The sequence below is a fragment of the Squalius cephalus genome, assembly GCF_949319135.1.
Source record: "Squalius cephalus genome assembly, chromosome: 11".
In the NCBI taxonomy this organism is placed as follows: domain Eukaryota; kingdom Metazoa; phylum Chordata; class Actinopteri; order Cypriniformes; family Leuciscidae; genus Squalius; species Squalius cephalus.
The window spans coordinates 10,976,231-10,996,046 of NC_137132.1; the positions used below are offsets into that span (position 1 = coordinate 10,976,231).

Genomic DNA, 19,816 nt, shown 5'->3' on the forward strand with positions numbered 1-19,816 from the left:
ATCATGCAAATAAATAGCTCAGATAATAATTTGCAGCAAACATAACATGAATGATGTATAGAGGTCATGTAAATAGTCATTTAACGAGGCAACAACACACAAAGCAATTCGGACACACCCTCAACAACGGCGCTGTACAGCAATGTGTATTCAAACATTAATTTAATAATACGTAAAATAATTCATTTTTTGAAGTCTGTGTTCACTTCTGCTATGTGTAAACCGTATTACACATTTAAAAAAAACATATGGCTGTTGAAATGTCCACAGTCCATTTATTAAATGTTTACATTACTTAGACTGATGATGCAATTGGAGTAAAAGCCAGCAATTACGCATGTCATTCCCAAAATACCACATTTATAATGAGAAAACAGCATGCAACAACATCAAGACTATAAGACAACAGCACACGCCCTCGTTGGAAAAGTGACTTCATACCCTACCTCGTCTTGTCTCCTTAATTGTAAGTGGATGGGCAACAGTGGGGCAAACGCTGCTTCCAATTGACAGACACGATCCGCGCGACTATCGGGTTCTCAAGCCGTTAAGTAATTTGGCGTTTTCAAATGTAACGGAAAGTTGTGGATGGGCAAAAATCCGCTTAAACGAGCGTTTGATGTTGTATGGCAGCCAACAAGGTTTTTCTGATATAAATATACTGACTGTTGGCTTGTCCCTTGTCTCTTCTCTCGCGCGCTCTCTCTCGGTTCCCGCCCTGCCACGCGCGCAATGAGAGACACCGCACGCATTGGTTGGTTGGTTGGACTTTATAAGCGTAGGCCTATACCGCCATACAACACAAGTCTTCAGTGTTCTTTCCTCGTGACTCCACAATAAGATGTGGTGTTTGTTTTTCAACGTTATCACTAATGATAAATCTTTATTATTATCCATGTTGTTTCTTGTAGACAGAGTTGAAATGCAACGCAAATCAAACTCGTCTGCTTCTCTTGAGAAAAAGACCACAGTAATCTCACACTCAGAAGATTTCTCAACAATGTCTGTTGAGAAAAAAAAAACATTTCTCATTAAATTCTTCCAAGAACAAATTATCTTAGCTGTATTATCCATATTCATTTCATAGCTGGTTTGGAAGTACTGTACAGTTTTGTTCAAAAGTTTACATACTTGCAGTATCTGCAAAATATTAATTATTTTCACAAAATAAGAGGGATCATACACCCCCTGGACAGCACGCCAAATACGCATAAACCTTTACTCTTTCTAATTATATTTAAGTGTGAACTCGTGAATTAACATTTTGCAGATTCTGCAAGGTGTATGTACACTTTTGAGCACGACTGTATATCAACATTTGTCTCCATTATTATTATTATTTTTTACAAGGTGTTTTAGGAGAAACATCAGGGACAAAGTTGATTCTGCAATAACATTTCCCCACATATTCCTCAAAGTGGAGTTATTTTTGAAAGTCTTAGTCTTAAGACTTAGTCTTGGCTACAGAAAAGGTAATGAAAAGGATATTTCAAGGGTTCATTAAATCCATTCATAATGTAAACAGATTCACTCGTAATCTTATGCTTAAAGGGTTAGTTCACCCAAAAATGAAAATTCTGTCATTAATTACTCTCAAGTCGTTCATCTTTTGAACACAAATGAAGATCTTTTTGATGAAATCTGAGAAATTTCTGTCCCTCTATTAAAAACTACGCAACTATCACTTTGACGCTTCAAAAAGTTCATGAAGAGATTGTAAAACTAATCCATATGAATTGAGTGGTTTAGTCCATGAGAATTATCCCTTTAATGTGCTGAAAACCACAATGTTTCTTGTCTCACCTGTTATATTTTCAATTCAAAACAGCTTATTTTGACAAAAAAATAATAATTCTATCCTAAAATGGTTGGCAAATGTTATCTACTTAGACCTTACCTCACACTCTTTCAACTGTGTCACACTTGAAGAATAAAGCTCAAACTGTATCTGCTTTTGGCATGATTTATAAAGAAGCAATATGAATCAGAGAGAAAAGGACGGAATCTTCACACAAGCTAAAACAACACAATCATTTTATCTTAGCTCATAGACACTGATTTTCAAATAAAATGAACACCCCTTTGGTTAATAAATACATATTAGTAGAACACTCCCATTATTTCTGTAGAATCAGTGCAAGGATACAGGTTTAAAGAGGCAACAAAGGCTCAGATTCAGCATTGTGCTGTGAACTTACAGTATAAATGAAAAAGAAAAGAATGAGAAAAGCACAGCAACATGGGCTTCATGCCTGCAGCTCTGCTTTCCCAGGTTGAGTTGTTTTATTCTTGTAGGAGACCGTGGAATCAATAAAGTGTTTTTCTTTGTCCAATTGTGGCTACAATATTGCAACATTGTCCCATGTCAAAGTGCATTACTCTGTCCTTCATCTTTTGTTCTGTGTCCACTGTCATTGTTTAAATTCTCAGGAATGGACACACCATACGGAAGAAAGGCATCAGGGCTTCTCTTGCTAATATTTCAAATGACAAGATATAGACATGTTAAGAGAAAGCACTAAGTATAAAGTATATATTATGATCTACATGTTGGACCATGTTGTCCACCTTACCTGCATTGTGCTGTAGATCCAGGGCAGAAGGCTGGTCACTCTGCTATATACTCCTGGTTTTTGTCTTTGTCCACAACCTGCTCCCCAACTGGTGATTCCGGCCAGATACCAGCGTTCATCATCTCCCTTGCACATCAGTGGACCTCCACTGTCCCCCTGAGACCCAAAACAAGGACGGAGAGAAAGAGAATGGAACTTCAGACCATTGTGAACAAACAACAGTAACATTTTACTTTATATGTAATGCATTATAAAAGTATATTTAATGCATTAATTATGCCTTGTAATGCACCTTATAATGCATTGTGTGGTTTCATGAACAGTAACCACAGTTATAAAGCATTATTGTACTGAACTATTCATTGAACACACCTTATAATGCATTAAACGCATATCAAACAACCAATTTCAGACGTAACAAAGAATCTGCAAATATGATGCATTTTAAATGTGGTTAAAAATGATTTATGAAAATTTACAATACATTATGAATACATTTATAATGGATTATACATAAACGTTAAGTAAAGCGTTTCTAAAACATTTATTAAAATAGTGTATAGTACAATTTAAAACAAAATTAATTAATTGTTTTTAGAAAAGTACTTTTAATATACAGTATATAGAAACAGTTATTTATAGAAAAGAGGTCCTTTTGATGATATAATTCCCATATGTTAGTTGCACCACGTGATTTTATTGGTTGCACTAAATGATTTAATATTATTTCTAAGAAATAATATAAAATAAGAAAAGATTATATTCTTTTTCCTGTAAGTTTTTACAAAAAAAAAAAAAAAAAGTGTGACATATTGACCTATTGTAATTTTCATATAAAATAGTTCCTAAAGCAAATGTCATCATGCTTGCATAAATGCTTGGTTGAATAATAAAACATATTTGCAGCACTGTGAACAACAACATACAGCTTTTGCCCAAACACCAGAATGAATCAATGTCATGAGACAAAGAAACACTGGGCGAGACTTGGCCAGTAAATAATATATTTGCCTGAGGTCACTCTGTGGTCTAGTATTATGGACACAATGGTAGATTCACCTGACAGGAGTCCCGGCCCCCATTCATATCGCCGGCACACATCATATTCTTAGTGATGGCTCCCCTGTACACCTGATTGCTGTTACACTCAAGTGTGTCAATGACATTCACTGCTACATCCATAAGAGTCGTGGAGCTATGGTCTGTGGAATAATGGAAACACTCACAGTCAAAGGTCAAGGTCGGCTAGAAAGCTTAGAAGACGACACACACTGTGATGTGGACAAACTTCAAAGCTCAAATCAGCAGTTTGCAAACTGTATTAGCGTGAATTTTATGAATAGTATGAATAGGTTATATTTCACCAAAAAATAAAATTTTATTTAGGAGTATTACTATTGTTAAAAGTTTTTTTTTTTTTTTTCATATTTACTATTTTATATAATTATATTAATTATATTTTTGCATAAAGAAAATAAAGCCCATTGAAATATTTTCATTGGCATTGTGACATTTTTATGATTTCCCACCCCAATTTCTTATTTACTGTAATGTCTTCAAATATTTTTATTTTTTAATTTATTATAATAAATATAGTAGTATATATATATATATATAATATAGTAGTTTATGAGTAATACTCTTTCTCATATATTCTCAATGATGATTGCTATCATTTAAATTGAAATATTTAATTATCCTTTCTGCACACAAGTTTTATAACAAAATCAGCATTAACTGAAGGCAACACAACAAACACTATCATTTTGTATACATACAGAACTTTACAGTTGAAATAATATGTCAGATTTTATTGGACATTTCAGGACAAGTCACATCACATGCAAAAAAAAAAAAAAAAAAAATCTTAATAATCATAGAAAAATAAAGTTTAATTTTCTTCATGCACAATGTAATTTGTTATTTCTCTCTCTGTCTCTTTAAAAAAAACACTCACAGATTTGTGAGATTCACCCACTAAATGTTGTACCTTCTCTATGTCCTGCTTAGGTAAATAATAATAATAATACATTGTTACTCTTTGTCCCATTTTTCCCCCTCAACCATTTTGGTTCATTCTCATTGTTATCTCTCTGTACCTGCTCCCTCTTGTGTTGTCCCAAAGCCAGATGTCCGGCACTCTAATCCATTAGAAAAGGTCTGGTCAAATGCAGGAAGGCAAACTGGCTGTATGGTATCTGTATGTGAAAGAGAATGTTGAGCTATTGTAGAATATTCAGAATATAAATGTATGGTTCTTTAAGAGTCACTAAATGGTTTCACTGTAGAAAATGCAGTGCAAACATATTTTTGTTTACGTGAACTACTCCATTAAGTCAATCCAACTCACTGGAGAAAGCAACAGGACTGGTGAGTTTCAGTAAGGCGATATCATAATCATTGGTGTTGCTGCTGTAATTCTCATTCACCATAATCTTCTTCACAAGTAATGGGGTCTGAAGGGTATACTGGGAAATAGTCCCAACATAAACACGCCAATTTCCAGAATTCGCCATTGAGCTGTGATCAAGAGAAAAAGATTATCAAGTTAACATTTTCATCAATGTTGTAATGACATACTGTACATTGATTAAAAGAATGTCTGAAAACTCACTGAAACTCAAAGCAGCTATAAATAATAAACATTTGACAATTGATACGCTAGTTACTGCAGCTTAACTAGAATATTGCATTAGCAACAAACATGAAGCTTTCAAACATTTGCGAATCTTTTGTTTTGAATCAGTGGTCCGGAACTTGTATTGAAGTCACATGATTTCAGCCAATGTGGCTTTGTTACGGTATACTGTTCTAAACCTTGAATAATTTGACGTATCTAGGTGGTGTTGCTTTGGTAAACCATGATCGAGTGTCTACAGGCCCGTTTACACCAAGCATGATAATAATAATAATAATATAATTCATAATATAAAAATTAATTTAAATATAAAATAATAGCAGAATCCACAGCACAACCATAATGATAACAGCACAGAGAAACAATATCTTTGGAATCACTTACATAGACAACTATTTTTTTCCAGCTGATGAATGATTAAAAGCAATGACAGCCAATCAGAATCCAGTAGACCTTAAAGAGCTTGAGCATTTAAAGCAGCAGATGACAAAACGGCAGCATGCCTTTAGAATAAGCATAATAATATTGTCCACCGTTATAGTTAACTTTATAGTTATCGTTCTTGGTGTGAACGGCCTTAAAGGGATAGTTCACCCAAAATGTTTAATTCTGTCATTAATCACTCATGTCGTTCCAAACTCGTAAGATTTTCATTTATCTTCGAAACACAAATGAAGACTTTTTTATAAATGTTTTATTTATGTAATAAATGTAAAACTTATGCATGTCTAATAATGAAGAGGAGAATGATATTTAATTGCTTAGAATTGACCTAGTTAGTCAATCCCTGCTGCCTAATAACCAACCTTTGGAAGCAATGGGCAGCTGACACAACAAAGTCTGGAGAGATGAGTGATCCACCACAAACATGGGGTCCATTGAAATGCAGGCTGACCTGCCAAGGCCACTGGCCAAGTTTAGAGGACGTGCCCCCTATGATCCTGGAGTCACTTTGCTGCTTGCCACAATCTGAAAAAAAAAACAATTAATTCAACAGTTCAGTGTGAGAAGGATGATCCATTTACTCATTATCCAAACAATGTCACTTATGGAGTGAACAATAATTGAAGGTGTACTGTGATGGATAATGTTTCATTTAGTTATGCGTCACAGTAATTTGATGTAAACTGCAATCAAATTTATTCTTACCTGTGCACTTAAGTGAAACTCCACTGTTGTCCAAACAGCTCGAGCTGAACAAAGAAAAATTGTGAAAGACAGATATTATGGTCTATTGAGGAAGTTTATACCCTGACAACACAAAAGGTCTTATCCCAGCTAACAGGGAGTATTCTCAGAACTTTGGGTAACATTCTGGAAAGGTTCTCTCAAAGTTATGAACAAACATTGTTCCAGTAACATTAATGAGCAGCTTTCACGCCCTTATAGGAACGCCCACCTGGAAGGTGAAACAATGCTTTCCTCCATTGCCCACAAGTACTAATACAGTAAGACAGTGATATTAAAATACCAAATTCAATATACACCTTATTGATGATGTATACTATACAAAGGCAAGCAGATGAACCCAGAATATAAACGTCTAATTAAGCATTTTTTCACAGAAAACCAGTATAAAGAAAACGCTTAACCATTTAGCCTGTTGCATTGCGTTCATATTCTGGGTTCATCTGCTCGCATGTATATAATATTCATCATAAATAAGGTGTGTACAAAGTTTGATCTTTTAACACTTTCCCTGCCATTGACAGAATTTTCCATCTTTCCATTTTTCACTGTTATACGGTAGGGGGCGCTCTTACACATCTTCTAAACGAGTAACGTTACTGAATCTCCGGATCAAAACAGGCAAAAAAGGAGCATAAACAAAAGATTAAAGCATTGCTTATGCACGTTGTAGTCTTTGGATAAAAACGTGATTTTCTCAGTTTTTTGTTTTCCACTGTCCAATCGAATGAATGGAGAGGCGGGACTTCTATTGTCGTGACGAAAGCTATAGTTGCTTTGAACGCCCGGAGAGTGCGATGATGGAGGTTAAACTTGTGGTGCTCTCGCGGGTTACCAGGAGCTTAACGACTTCACGAACCAACTACCACAATGTTAACAGAAAGTAAATAAAGTTAATAAAAGGCTGATTTGACGTTTACTTGACTGACAGGACAGCTGTTTCGGTGGTTGCCTAGCAACATAAATCGTTCTGTGTGATCGGGGCAGTGCTGTGTGCCTCACGTTTTCGAACCTGAAAAACGCGTTAGGTGTGATCTAAGGCATGTTTTGAAGATTAAGAAACTTTTTCATAACTTGAATGTTAGCGAAACGTTTTTAGAACATATTTTTGTTAGCTGGGATGCAGTTCTACAATCTGCACTTTATTTTATCTGGTCTTACCTGACATTGACCAGACCCTGTATAGGTTTGGCTGATCTAGATCGTAGAGTAAGGGCTGCGGGCATCTCGATATTCATTGTACTTGATGCATAAGACCTAAGGGAAAAGAAACACAAGACATCAGCTACATTAAAATAGTTTTTGTTGGAACAAGATTCATATTTAATGAAAAAATAAAAAATCGGTCATCATTCATTCTACCCATTATGTCGTTCCAAACCTGTATGACTTTCTTTCTATCCTGGAGCACAGAATACAATATTTTGTAAATGTACAAGTCTTATGGACTTTTATGTTGCTTTTAATGCTCTATTAAGGTTGATGGACCCTAGTCGCTGCTGACCAAGAGCTACGTGAACATTCTTAAAAATTTCATATTGTGTTCTACTAAGAAAAGAAAGTCATATGGGTTTGGACCAACTAGTACTGTAAATGGTAGCAGAATTTAAAGAAATGTTCTTGTTAGTGATAGATAAATATGTTTACCGTCTAAAGCCCAGTTGTTCACAGATCTGGTCAGCATAACTCTTATCCATTCCCTGATTACAGACTGGAAGGAATCGACCATCCTCAGCAGTTCTGACCTGCAACTTTCCACCTTCACCAAATCTCACTGAGAACATTGGAAAGGAATGTTAAACAGTGAAATTGCATTTCCTTAAATTTTTACTTTTTTTTTTTACTTTTTTAACAGTAAACATATCTGACCATCATTAAAACAACTTTAATATACTTGAGATATTGCAAGATATTAAGACTTGCTTTCTGCAATATACAGGTGCTGGTCATAAAATTAGAATATCATCAAAAAGTTGATTTATTTCAGTAATTCCATTAAAAAAGTGAAACTTGTATATTATATAGAAAACCACAAAATCAAAATCTCAGAAAATTAGAATATTACATGAAATCACACAGTAATTACACAGTGATACCATGGTCATTGAACCAGGTTTTGGTTATTTTGGCAGTGTGGGCAGGTGCAAATCCTGCTGGAAAATGAAGGAAGCATGAAGTGCTCTGAAAATGTCCTGGTAGACGGCTGCGTTGACTCTGGATTTAATAAAGCACAGTGGACCAAAGTCCTCTTTTCTGATGAGAGCAAATTTTGCATCTCATTTGGAAACCAAGGTCCCAGAGTCTGGAGGAAGAATGGAGAGGCACACAATCCAAGATGCTTGAAGTCCAGTGTGAAGTTCCCACAGTCTGTGTTGGTTTGGGGAGCCATGTCATCGGCTGGTGTTGGTCCACTGTGCTGTCCACTCAACGCAGCCGTCTACCAGGACATTTCCAGTGCACTTCATGCTTCCTTCAGCAGACAAGCTTTATGGAGATGCTGACTTCATTTTCCAGCAGGATTTGCACCGGCCCACACTGCCAAAAGAACCAAAACCTGGTTCAATGACCATGGTATCACTGTGTAATTACTGTGTGATTTCATGTAATATTCTAATTTTCTGGGATTTTGATTTCGTGGGTTTCATAAGCTGTAAGCCATAATCATCAAAATTATAACAAATAAAGGCTTGAGATATCTCACTTTGCATGTAATGAGTCTATATAATATACAAGTTTCACTTTTTTAACGGAATTACTGAAATAAATCAACTTTTTGATGATATTCTAATTTTATGACCAGCACCTGTATATTGAATAAGTGTTATTTTAGTATTATTTACATACTATTATAATATTTATTCATATTTTGAATTGGTCTTACTCTTTATTTTAAGTTTTAGTCATTTTGTTATGTGCTTTTGTAATATACATATATAATTTGCATTTTTAGCTTTGGCCATTTTAGTTACTTCAATTTTATTTCATTAAGTTAAGGCATTTTTATTTTATTTTATTATAATATTTATATTTTATTTTAATTACCAAAAATTATTTTAAATAGTTTTAGTAAACAATAACAACACGGTATAGAATTATCTTGATTTTACTCGTTTACTTTAGCTTAAATTTAACATTAAAAACAATACTAATCTGGTAACGGTTTTGTTTTGTAAAATTTAAAATTTAGTAAAAAAGAGGTTTAGATATATTTGCTTTATGCGGTGCAACTTGCACTGTGGTTTTTAACAGCCATTTTTTTTTTCATAACAATAAATAGAGGCCTTACTGTGTACTGTAAATGTTTATTGCAGTCCAGTCAGTTTCTGGCTAATCTTCAAATCTAGTTTCCTTATCAAGACATGTCAACCTTGTGGTTTTCACCAAAGTATTATCCAAAACACTCAACCAATAATCTCTTTGTAATGTTTCCTAAATGAATCAGTAACATCTGATAGTCCGCCTCTTTGTTGTAGAAAGTGAGCTCACCGCAGTTTGTCTCATCGCTGCCCTGTTGGCAGTTTTTGATGCCGTCACACTGAATGGTGGAGTTGGAGCAGATGTCAGACCCCTTTTTGTCGTCATGTGTCTCGTGGTGGTCTTCACTTTCATTGCAATCTTTTCCCTTGCAGCTGTCCTCATTGCAATCTTTTCCCTTGCAGCTGTCCTCATAATAGGTGGAATATGACTTGGATCCGTAACGCACTATCCCCATAAGTAAGAGAGCGGCAAAGAGACCAATCAGGGAAAGGGGTTAAGGTACAAGGTGAGCATTAATGGTGAGTCCTGTCGTTACCTCCAAGCCAGATGGCCAGTCCAATGAGAAACAACAGAAACAGCGCACCTCCCCATCCACCCCAACACTTGCCACTCCGTCCACAAGACTCCTGCCTTTTTGGAGGAGCTGAAGGAACAAGAACAAATCAGCAATCCAACTAAACTAATGTCCCACATTTGAGATCAAAAGTGTGTGGCACTACTATAATTGTAGGCGAGTCGAGGACTGTTCATTTATTCAAAAATACATTTGAATGCAATTTATTAAGACAATGGGCCCTATCATACACCCAGTGCAATGCAGCGCCAGGCAAGTGTGTTTTGCTAGTTTCAGCCCGACGCAGTTATCATTTTCACATCCTGCACCACATTGTTAAAATAGCAAATGCATTTGCGCCCATCTGTTCGCCCATGGGCGTACTGGTCTGAAAATGAGGTGTGTTCTGGCGCATTTTTGGTGCGTTGCTATTTTGAGGCAAATGAAGACTGCGCCATTGACCAAAAAAACCCTGGTCTAAAGTCAATGGCGCAATATTTATTTATTTATTTATTTAAAGAGCACGTTAGTAATGTGCGCCTATAGGTGGGTCCACAACGTGCCTACACTTTGTCCCGTAGATGGTCTTCTTGCTCACTTTAACTTTGCGCACAAGAAGATCAGTTTCCTCGCTAGAGAAGTCAGTTTTCTGCTTGCCAATTCCGCCATGTAAATAGCGAATCCGTCGTGGCGCGAACACAACTGGCTTTTAAAGGGAATGTGAGATGAGACTCTGATTGTTTTTTTTGCACATTACGCCCAAAACACACCCATTACTCATTAAAAGGATAGGGACAACCCTTTTAGACCATGTGCTGGGTGCGCCAACCTTTTTTTCCCATTGTTAAACTGGCAAAAGTGGATTCGGAAAAGACCCTAAGTGAATTCAGAAAAGCCCTAAGTGCTCCGTGTGCTTTAGACCATGCTCTTAAATCATTAAAATAGGGCCCAATGACTTCAATATACATAGTCTATTATGAACATTTTCAATTTCTGAATTAACTGTAATTTTTGTTTGTTTGTTTGTTTGTTTTTTTGGTGGGGTTTGACGTAAAAATGTATAGGTGGTGTAACTGTCTGGAGAATGCAATGTTTAAAAATGTAGAAAATTCTTGAGGTAATAGTTTGGCAGTCTTTCCTTGTTATTGTAAAACAATTATTAATTAAAAAACAAAAATATATTGTTGTGAGGAATTAGGAATACATCCAATGACTTAATTTGTTCTATCGTTTTAGTTAAATCATCTGCATGTACTACAAATTAGTACAATGTGGCCACAATTTAACAAGAATGAGGGTAAGAATTAACAAAGGCTATAAAAGTTGTGGGGACAGATTGTTAATTTTGGACAACAGTATCTTATTTTTTTGCATGTTATGTGTAGGGCTCCATAAAAGAGGCTCAGATTCAGAGTGTTGACACAAACATTTTGTCCAGCCCTCTTGTTGGTAGTAACAAGAAACCCAGAAACAGGACACCTCACAAACAAGACCTTGTAGATTGTCAGTCTGTGTGTCAAGGTCAGAAAGTTTCATATATATTTATTTTTCCTGCCTAATTGGGTTTGAACAGTTAATACATGTACTTATGTGTCAAATGCCTGTCTTTGCAAGTATCCTCGTAGACAGTCATTTATTTCTTAAGTGAACGTAAACAGTTGAGAAAGAAAATTCACAAGTATATTGGATCCATGCATTCGGTCTTAAAGTGACAGCAACCTAATATAAAAAAAGGCTTGTACTTTTATCAAAATGTTGTTAATACTTTTTGCTTAAATGCTATTCTATTTGAAATTGTAATCATAAAAAAATAAAAAATCAACAACACAATCATTACATTTCTAAGAATTTGGTACATGCTTTGTAAAGCAATTTTTTATTGTTTTTAAACATCCTTATTTTCCAGTTTTTAATGTTATAAATATGAGTCCCAAGCACTGCAGCTAGAACTGCCCTCCCTGTTTTGATTATGATCAGTTTGTAAAAACAGTATGCAGATATTAGCTTCATTTAACAAGATCATTTTATGGAGAAAGCACCAAATCAGAGCGAATAAATAGATTCAGTACTTACCAACAACTCGCTGTGTGACGATGACAGCTGATACCTGAACTTGTGCTGGATCCTTCTGAACATAGTATGGCACAGTTTTCTGTGCGACACCATATCTGTCCTGACAAATCACTTCCTCGTAGGTCATAGGAGGGGTCTGTGGGTCCACTGCCACAGAGTAGTATGGTGGAGGAAGGTCCTTCTACAAAAGAGAAAGTGAAAGAAACAACTTCTATAAATGAGAATGAACACTTGCCCTTTTTTCACATCATCTCTATTATAGTTGGTATGGTTTGACAAGTTCATGTAAAATCCTTTTAACATACAAAAGATGCCACACATTGCTCTTAGGAGAACTTGATTGTGTGCCTTGTCTTAAATAATTGAAATGCCTTCCACTCCCCAACAGGATTCTAAGAGTTCTGCATTCTAGTCAAATGGCATAACAAATATGTCAATATACTTGTACTTCTAGTTTTTACTCTTCACGTTTTTTTTTTTTTTTTCGTCCTGAAATGAAGTCGCCATGAAATTTGGTGATGCACAGCCAAATAAAGCAACTTTCCAAAAGAGAAAACAAAATAAACTTTTTTTTAATCCTATTTTTGGAGTTACTGACTTTGGTGCCTATTTTTATAAAGGCCTAATTGTATTTACTATTTTCTTTCATTTTAATTTTAGTTTAATAGTTATTTGATGTGTACATACTTAAACATAGAGTGTAATTTGATTCTTTGGTCACTAAAATGGGATCAAACCTGATAACTGAGGCTATTTGCGCTGACTGCATACTTCATCAACATAACCTTCTATATTCACAATCTGTACAAAATTTGATGTTTAACCTAAACTGCCATTTGTATTAGACCATACTGCTTGAGTTTCGTTCATTTCCTTGTCTTGCTCATTTTCACCCCTTTGATTGTATTGGTTCAGACTGCCCAATCCATTATCATCCATGATAAGACTGAACAAATGCAATCAGGGTATTCTGTAATGGGTACTGTCTTCTGGGAGAGACTTTGTCTTGAGGAAAGGTAGGCAGATTGCCTCTGACAATGTGTTGATGTCTTCATGTTGATTTGTAACCTAGACAGTATGGTCGCAAGAATCTAATGGTTTGCTTCATTGTTAGCACAACAGTCCTGAAAAGAATACACTCTTTCTTCTTCTTCTTCTGAATGGATGGATTTCATTACAGGAAGTATTTATTTTACGGGAATAGTTCAGTAAAGGACTCAAACTCATATGACTGACTTTCTTCTGTGGAATGTAAAAAAACATTGTGATGATGACTGGCCACTATAACACTTCAAGCTTCAAACATAATGCAAATAAAAGTTCTCCAATCGAATCCAAACATTAAACATTGAAAGTATTCCCTCTAATTTTGTGACCAAATAATTTGAGTCAGTAAGCTGCTCTCTAGAACTGGCTCAGTTCACTTCATGAACGAACCAACTGATTTATTGAAAAAATAATCAAGATAAACAATGATTTTGATGATTTTCTCTAATCTTGGAGAGTGTGGATTTCAATCTGTGAGAAAAAATAAGTATTAGTTTTATTTCTTGGTGGTTTGTCTACAATGTTTATGAGGGTAGTTGCAGTATTTCTAGTTAATACTAAAGTTACGTTCACATAGCTAATTGGAATACTTGATTCTGACTAGTCAATCGCGGCAACTTTTAACACAACTTTAAAGTTGGCATGAAATCGACGTTGCGATAGTCTTTTATTCCCTATTGTGACACATATCCGAGTGAAAGTTTCTCTAACAAGAAAAAAATATAGGGCGGGACTTTTGTCCAAGGGGAATTGATTGGATGGTTGTGGTTTGCTATTGGTCGATCTCATGTGAGTGACAGGTTGCTCCGCCCTCAAGCCACTAAACGCATCATCAGAGAAGAGAAGACATTACAAGAGGGAGGGGAAGTTATTTTGATTAAAGATTATTCAAAAAAATTATGTTGTGCACGGATAAAGAATTTTTAATAAACTTCAATATTACATAAAAACAAGAATTGTACATTTTTTACTTTATGGTGACTTGACATGTGACTTTCTTTTCACAGTGCACAATGTCTGTCAATACTGATGTCTTTCTCAGTCGAACCACATTTCACAGGATCGCAGACAGGTCTAGATATCTAATCTGCTAAATATCTGTCATCATTAGTCTTTGAAAGCTGACACACAGCGATAGTCACTCACGTGTATGAGCACTGCTTTGTCTCCATTAACGGTCAGCGAGTGGGAAATCATGGCTAAAATCATATAGTGTCAGGGTGACATTACTAAAATTACTGCTTATTATTTTTACTATTATTATTAATTACATTACTACTTATGTCTCAGGTAACGACTGAGGTAAAAATGACTTAATAGCACTTCAGAGGCCAGTTGCATATACATTTTGTTAAGACTGTCTTAAAAACTAGTCTGACCAACTAGTTAGGGGTAATCAGTCTTACCTTTCAGATTCAAATGAGATTAATCTACCTTTTATGGGACTTTTAAAAGTAATTACCATCCACATCACGGTCCAACCATTCGGTGATAATGACCGGCTTGACTACACATTATCCATTACATGTTATGTATAGTCTATTGCAGAACACCTTTGGAAACTATGCAGTTTAACCAGACGCTTTGTTATGCTATAGTTGTGTTTTGTGACTGATGTATTTTGAAGGTCACAGCCTCCCTCACTTTAATTTCCAGTTCAAAGGCCTCTTTTAAAAGATGTACCTCTTCGGTCCAGTGAGTAGGTGTGTAAGTGTTGACACTGCTTCACCAAATAACACTAAACTTGTCTGTTTACACCCGCAGTGTCACCAACACTATGCATGTTTCACACACTGCCAAGATTTGACAGGTGGGCCATGTTTTCTGGGCTTTGAATATGTATTAAATTCACATTGTATTGATGTCATTTTTCCACAAGTGTTGCATGAGTCAACACCACTTTTCATACCACAGCTTAGAGGCTGCATGGAAGGTGTTTTTTTGGTTATTGCCTGCCTAATAGGTTAATAAATATGGGTGCTTAACCCATTCAACCAGACCAGTCATATTTGTTACCCAAATCACATTTAGTTGTTGATATTTTATATAGAGTTTTCAACTATTTAGTTGATTGTTTTTGCTGCAGTGCCACTAATGTCAAATGTGAATTGGTCATAATAACGTTATAATAATCATAATAATGTTTCTTTGAATAATCATTAAACCTACTTAACTATAGTTATATTTAACTACCCAGGTCTAGAATGATGACTCTTAAATTGACATACCAGAACAATACTGACCCCAGTTTCAGTCTAGAATGAATAGTGGGTTTCTGTCTGACATGTATACTGCATGAGTGTTATTCAACTACCTAGATCCTAGATTATCTTTAAATTCTTCTTTAGCATTAAGTTGGTTTTACAACAAGTCCTTCAGGTGATACAGACAGCTAAAATGATTAAATATATAGCTAAACACCTTCCAGTTTTCCAAATTTGACCAATGAGGTGTGTTTTAGGTCTCACATTTCAGTGTTTGATACCAAAGCTTAGATATGAGAAAGAATGAGAAAGTTTTCAGGTCAATGTGGAGGAACTGGTTCGTCAAAACTCTTACCATTACCCAAAATAGCATGATCAGCAATTATATAAAGCTATTATCAGCAAACTAGCTGTCAAAGTGAAAAATAAATAATAATAATACTAATAATAATAATTTTATATATATATATACATACATATAGCTTTAATGTTTAATGCATTACCTTTAACTGAGGAACAAGATTATAAGCAGACCATCACCATATTTTTACATTAATATAATAATTTAGGTGACACTTTATATTAGGGTCCCATTAGTCACCATCAGTTAATACATTTACTAACATTAACAATGAATGTATTCCTCTTTGTAAAAAAAAATGCATTCATTGTTAATCCACATTAGCTCAGAACCACTGAATAATATTAACAGATACATCTGTAATTGTTAGTTCACACTAACTATTGTTGACAAATGGAACCTTATTCTAAAGTACATAGTTTATTTATAATTCGAATAATTTCTTGATCATGTAGAAACTTGGTAAATGTGTGAAAAATGTTAATGCCACAACTTTTTTTTGTCCTAATGAGTGTGTCACATATTGGTAATGCATTAATGCTTTAGTTAAAATTAGTTTAATCACACTTAAGATTAATCACACTTCAAAATCATTTGAACCAATTAACAGCTCTATTTTTATATGCAATTTCTATTTCATTGTTTTAACAAAGCAAAACAAAAATTTTCTTAGTACCCTCTGGTGCTCAACATACAAGCCAGACCCTTACAAATGCATTCATATAAAAAGTCCACTGAAATAAACCACACGATATAGAACGTTAACAAGTCAAACGTAAAAACATGGTTGAGATAAATACAAAAGCATACACACTTGCAGCCAAAACTCTGTGATTGTGTCTTACCGTGTCATTGTCTCCCATTATAGGCACAGGAGTGAGAACTATGGTTAGATCCAAAAGTGACTATGTATTTGGGTGGACAGGATTTCAACCTGTCTCTACAGTCCTAAAGGAAAAATGTGACCCTCTTTTCCATTTTTCACCTGCTTTTCAAGACATAGTTAGGACTGCCCTCTTATCCTCCCTCTTTTAGTTTCAATGTAGGAATGCCAGTGTCACATCTACCTGCCCAACCAGTTTCACAACACCGGAGCCCTGCATATCTTCTCACCTCCCCTCTGGCTCACCTGGAAACGATGAGCTAAAAATAGTTTCATATCAAAATAACTTCCCTGTTGTAAAGTTATCAATATTGTCTCATTTCTCTGCAATTGGCATGGCTTAATTCATATTGTAAAGTAATGGTGACTTACTACACCACTGTGTTCACTCCACCTTCATGTTTAGAAAGTTGAGGAAAAAAACAAACAGTAGTCAACATTTGAAGTGGATCAAAAAAGTTAATCAAAGTTGCCCTAAGACAAGAACGGGTATTGTTCAAAATTCATGTATAACTTTGATGAAAGGTTTTGATCCACTTCAAATGTTGCCTACTGTAGTTCTGTTGGATACATATAGATGACTAGTTTGACTAAAAGTTGCTTGCTTGATCAGAGATTTAAATATGTTAAACTTTAATCATTCTAACCAATCATTCAACCATACATCAATCATTCAAATATGAACTGCACAGGCCAGAAGTTGGGTAATAATTAAAGTGTAACTTTGTTACAAAGCTGCCTGAAAAGCTGCAACGTCAGTAGTGTAAATGAACCCTGTTAACTCGTTCACCGTGTTCACGTTTATTTGTCAGCAAAAGTCCGCGTGACGTGTTTTGCAACAAATTGTATCTTATGCATTTTTGTATCCCCGCCCACAGACAGTCAGATCGACAGAGGGTTATTAACATAACTGTAATGGTAGGTATATCACTGAAAATTAAATATGTCTCTTTAAACAGCATTGTGGTAAAAATGGAACACTATGGTAACAGCTTTCTTACCTGCACTTGAAATACCACTCGGGTGGAACGGCAGTTTCTTTCAGTTTTTGCCCAACATTTGGCCGTGGACATCCAGTTTGAAATGTTGACTACAAACAGTAGTCAACATTTCCGTAGCACCGTTCTAGTCGTATTTACGATTCTTTGCTGCAATTTAGCTGCTGCCTACAAGCGCTGGCCTTTCACTTGAAACCGAAAGTAACTTAGCCCCACTGAAACGATACGAAGTCGATACCATAAAAGTATATCCTACTAAAGGCGGTATTTTGCTGCATTCAAGCCATGTCGTAATTGCCGTAGTCTCAAAATAACAACACGTGACGTTATATTCTGAGATGTTCACTTCCTCGGACTGGGAAGTAGGCCTATGCATTTCTATGGCACCACCATCAACGCCTAGATGAAACTGCAGCGGTCAGGTCATGTACGAGGTAGCCTACAAGTTGGAGCTCTCAGAAAATTCCCATCGTAAGTACAAGCTTTATGAGGACGTGGAAGTTTTTTACAAGTTGAAACAATCTTATTGCATAAATTACGACATGGAGTGAACGCACCTTTTGAATCTGGTAAGCTTGTGTGGGTGCTTCTAATTTCTTATTTGTGCATCCTCGTTTCCTTCCCTCGCGTCTCAGCTCCACGGTGCCTCCACCCCCTGTAGGATGCAAGGGAAGGCTGCAAGGAAAGAAAATGAGGACAGAGGAGCGAATAAACGAGGAAGTATCAATTTGAGTACTGATATCAGTGATATATGAAATATCACGTGTTTTATACAGTGGGCTTTTGGGCACTCAAATGACACTTAATGTATTAATGTTATTTGAAATGAAACTGGACCAATTTAATATTTTGATTATGAATTAGACCTTTGCAATTTTGTAATCTAGGCTGTTCTGGGTTTTTTTTTTTTTTTTCAGGATCGCTGAAGGACGACAACATTTTTCAGCACAGCAGTGGTCAAATGGAAAACATTCTGTTCATCATCATGGCAGCTGAGTCACCACAGTGAACAGGAAATGCTCAAATGACAATTCACAAAGAGAATGACGAGGCAAAAAGACAGCTGTATTTCAACATTTCTCTTTTCCAAAGGTATGTTCAGTCTTTCAACAACGTCACTGAGCTTCTATTCATTTTGCGAATACACATCTAGTCAAGGATAGTTTTTGAACTAGCAGGAACTGGTGGGAACAATAACTTTCTTTTACCTTCCTTTTATTAATATCTTGGTTGTAGGCCTACAGTATGTTTATATGTCCATGAATACTCTTTGTTAACACATTTCTATTCATGACAAAAGCACAGACATGAGACAACCTTGATTTATTGTTTTTTTTCCTCCAAACCAACATAAACCATAGAGTGGACATTTGAAAAACAAGAGCAAAATATAATAAAGCAATAGTCAGGTTACATCACTGCATTCAGATTTGTGCTGTAACAGAGCATGAGGCATAGAATGTATCCATGTGCTGCAATTTATTGTATCAACAAAAGAGAAAAGTAACAAAAGCCACCTTGAAACTGATCCACGTGATTTGACTGAAAACACGACTTTTCTGTTAGTTACAGTAATCAATGAGTGACGACACAGAAACGTCCCATCGCATTAATTATATTACTTTTTTACAGTTATTTACCATATAAAATACAGATTTTTATTTACATGAATATAACATGATTCCATAGTGTAAAATGCTATCACAAGGCACAATGTTAAAGACCCCGCGGTCAGTAATGTATTCAAACAACAAAAAGCAATGTAATATGAGTTTGACTATGATGCAAAAGGCACTTCAAAAGGCACAGGTTCAACATTCAACACTCAAGCAAACATAGGGGATATATATTTAGAGATTGATTATGTAATACAGGTGAGGACAGCTTCATGATCTCAGCAGTTAGGAAGCCAGACAACTCAGTTTCTAAAGTGCGCCTTCACTCTACACTGCCTCCTGTTGGCTAAATGAAGAATGGCAGAAACTCTCCTTTGGTCTTTAGAAAACATCAACCATTTTGTGTGATTAGATAGGCATCGTT

At 35.6% G+C, this 19,816-nt stretch overlaps 1 protein-coding gene across 1 annotated transcript in view; it reads right to left on the reverse strand.

The window, feature by feature from the left end:
• The window catches only part of tmprss13a (transmembrane serine protease 13a), a 33,438-nt gene extending 16,470 nt beyond the window's left edge, over window positions 1-16,968 (reverse strand). The window contains exons 1-13 of the mRNA XM_079884965.1: window positions 16,741-16,968; window positions 12,284-12,464; window positions 10,193-10,300; window positions 9,886-10,101; window positions 8,047-8,173; window positions 7,561-7,656; window positions 6,361-6,404; window positions 6,018-6,180; window positions 4,924-5,093; window positions 4,673-4,771; window positions 3,633-3,775; window positions 2,574-2,729; window positions 447-2,474 (exon numbers count right to left, since the gene is read on the reverse strand). Coding sequence (XP_079741091.1) covers window positions 2,460-2,474; window positions 2,574-2,729; window positions 3,633-3,775; window positions 4,673-4,771; window positions 4,924-5,093; window positions 6,018-6,180; window positions 6,361-6,404; window positions 7,561-7,656; window positions 8,047-8,173; window positions 9,886-10,101; window positions 10,193-10,300; window positions 12,284-12,464; window positions 16,741-16,758 — 1,536 coding nt within the window. The 5' untranslated portion in view covers window positions 16,759-16,968 and the 3' untranslated portion in view covers window positions 447-2,459. The remainder of the gene's footprint in view (window positions 1-446; window positions 2,475-2,573; window positions 2,730-3,632; window positions 3,776-4,672; window positions 4,772-4,923; window positions 5,094-6,017; window positions 6,181-6,360; window positions 6,405-7,560; window positions 7,657-8,046; window positions 8,174-9,885; window positions 10,102-10,192; window positions 10,301-12,283; window positions 12,465-16,740) is intronic.
• Window positions 16,969-19,816: the final 2,848 nt, after the last annotated feature.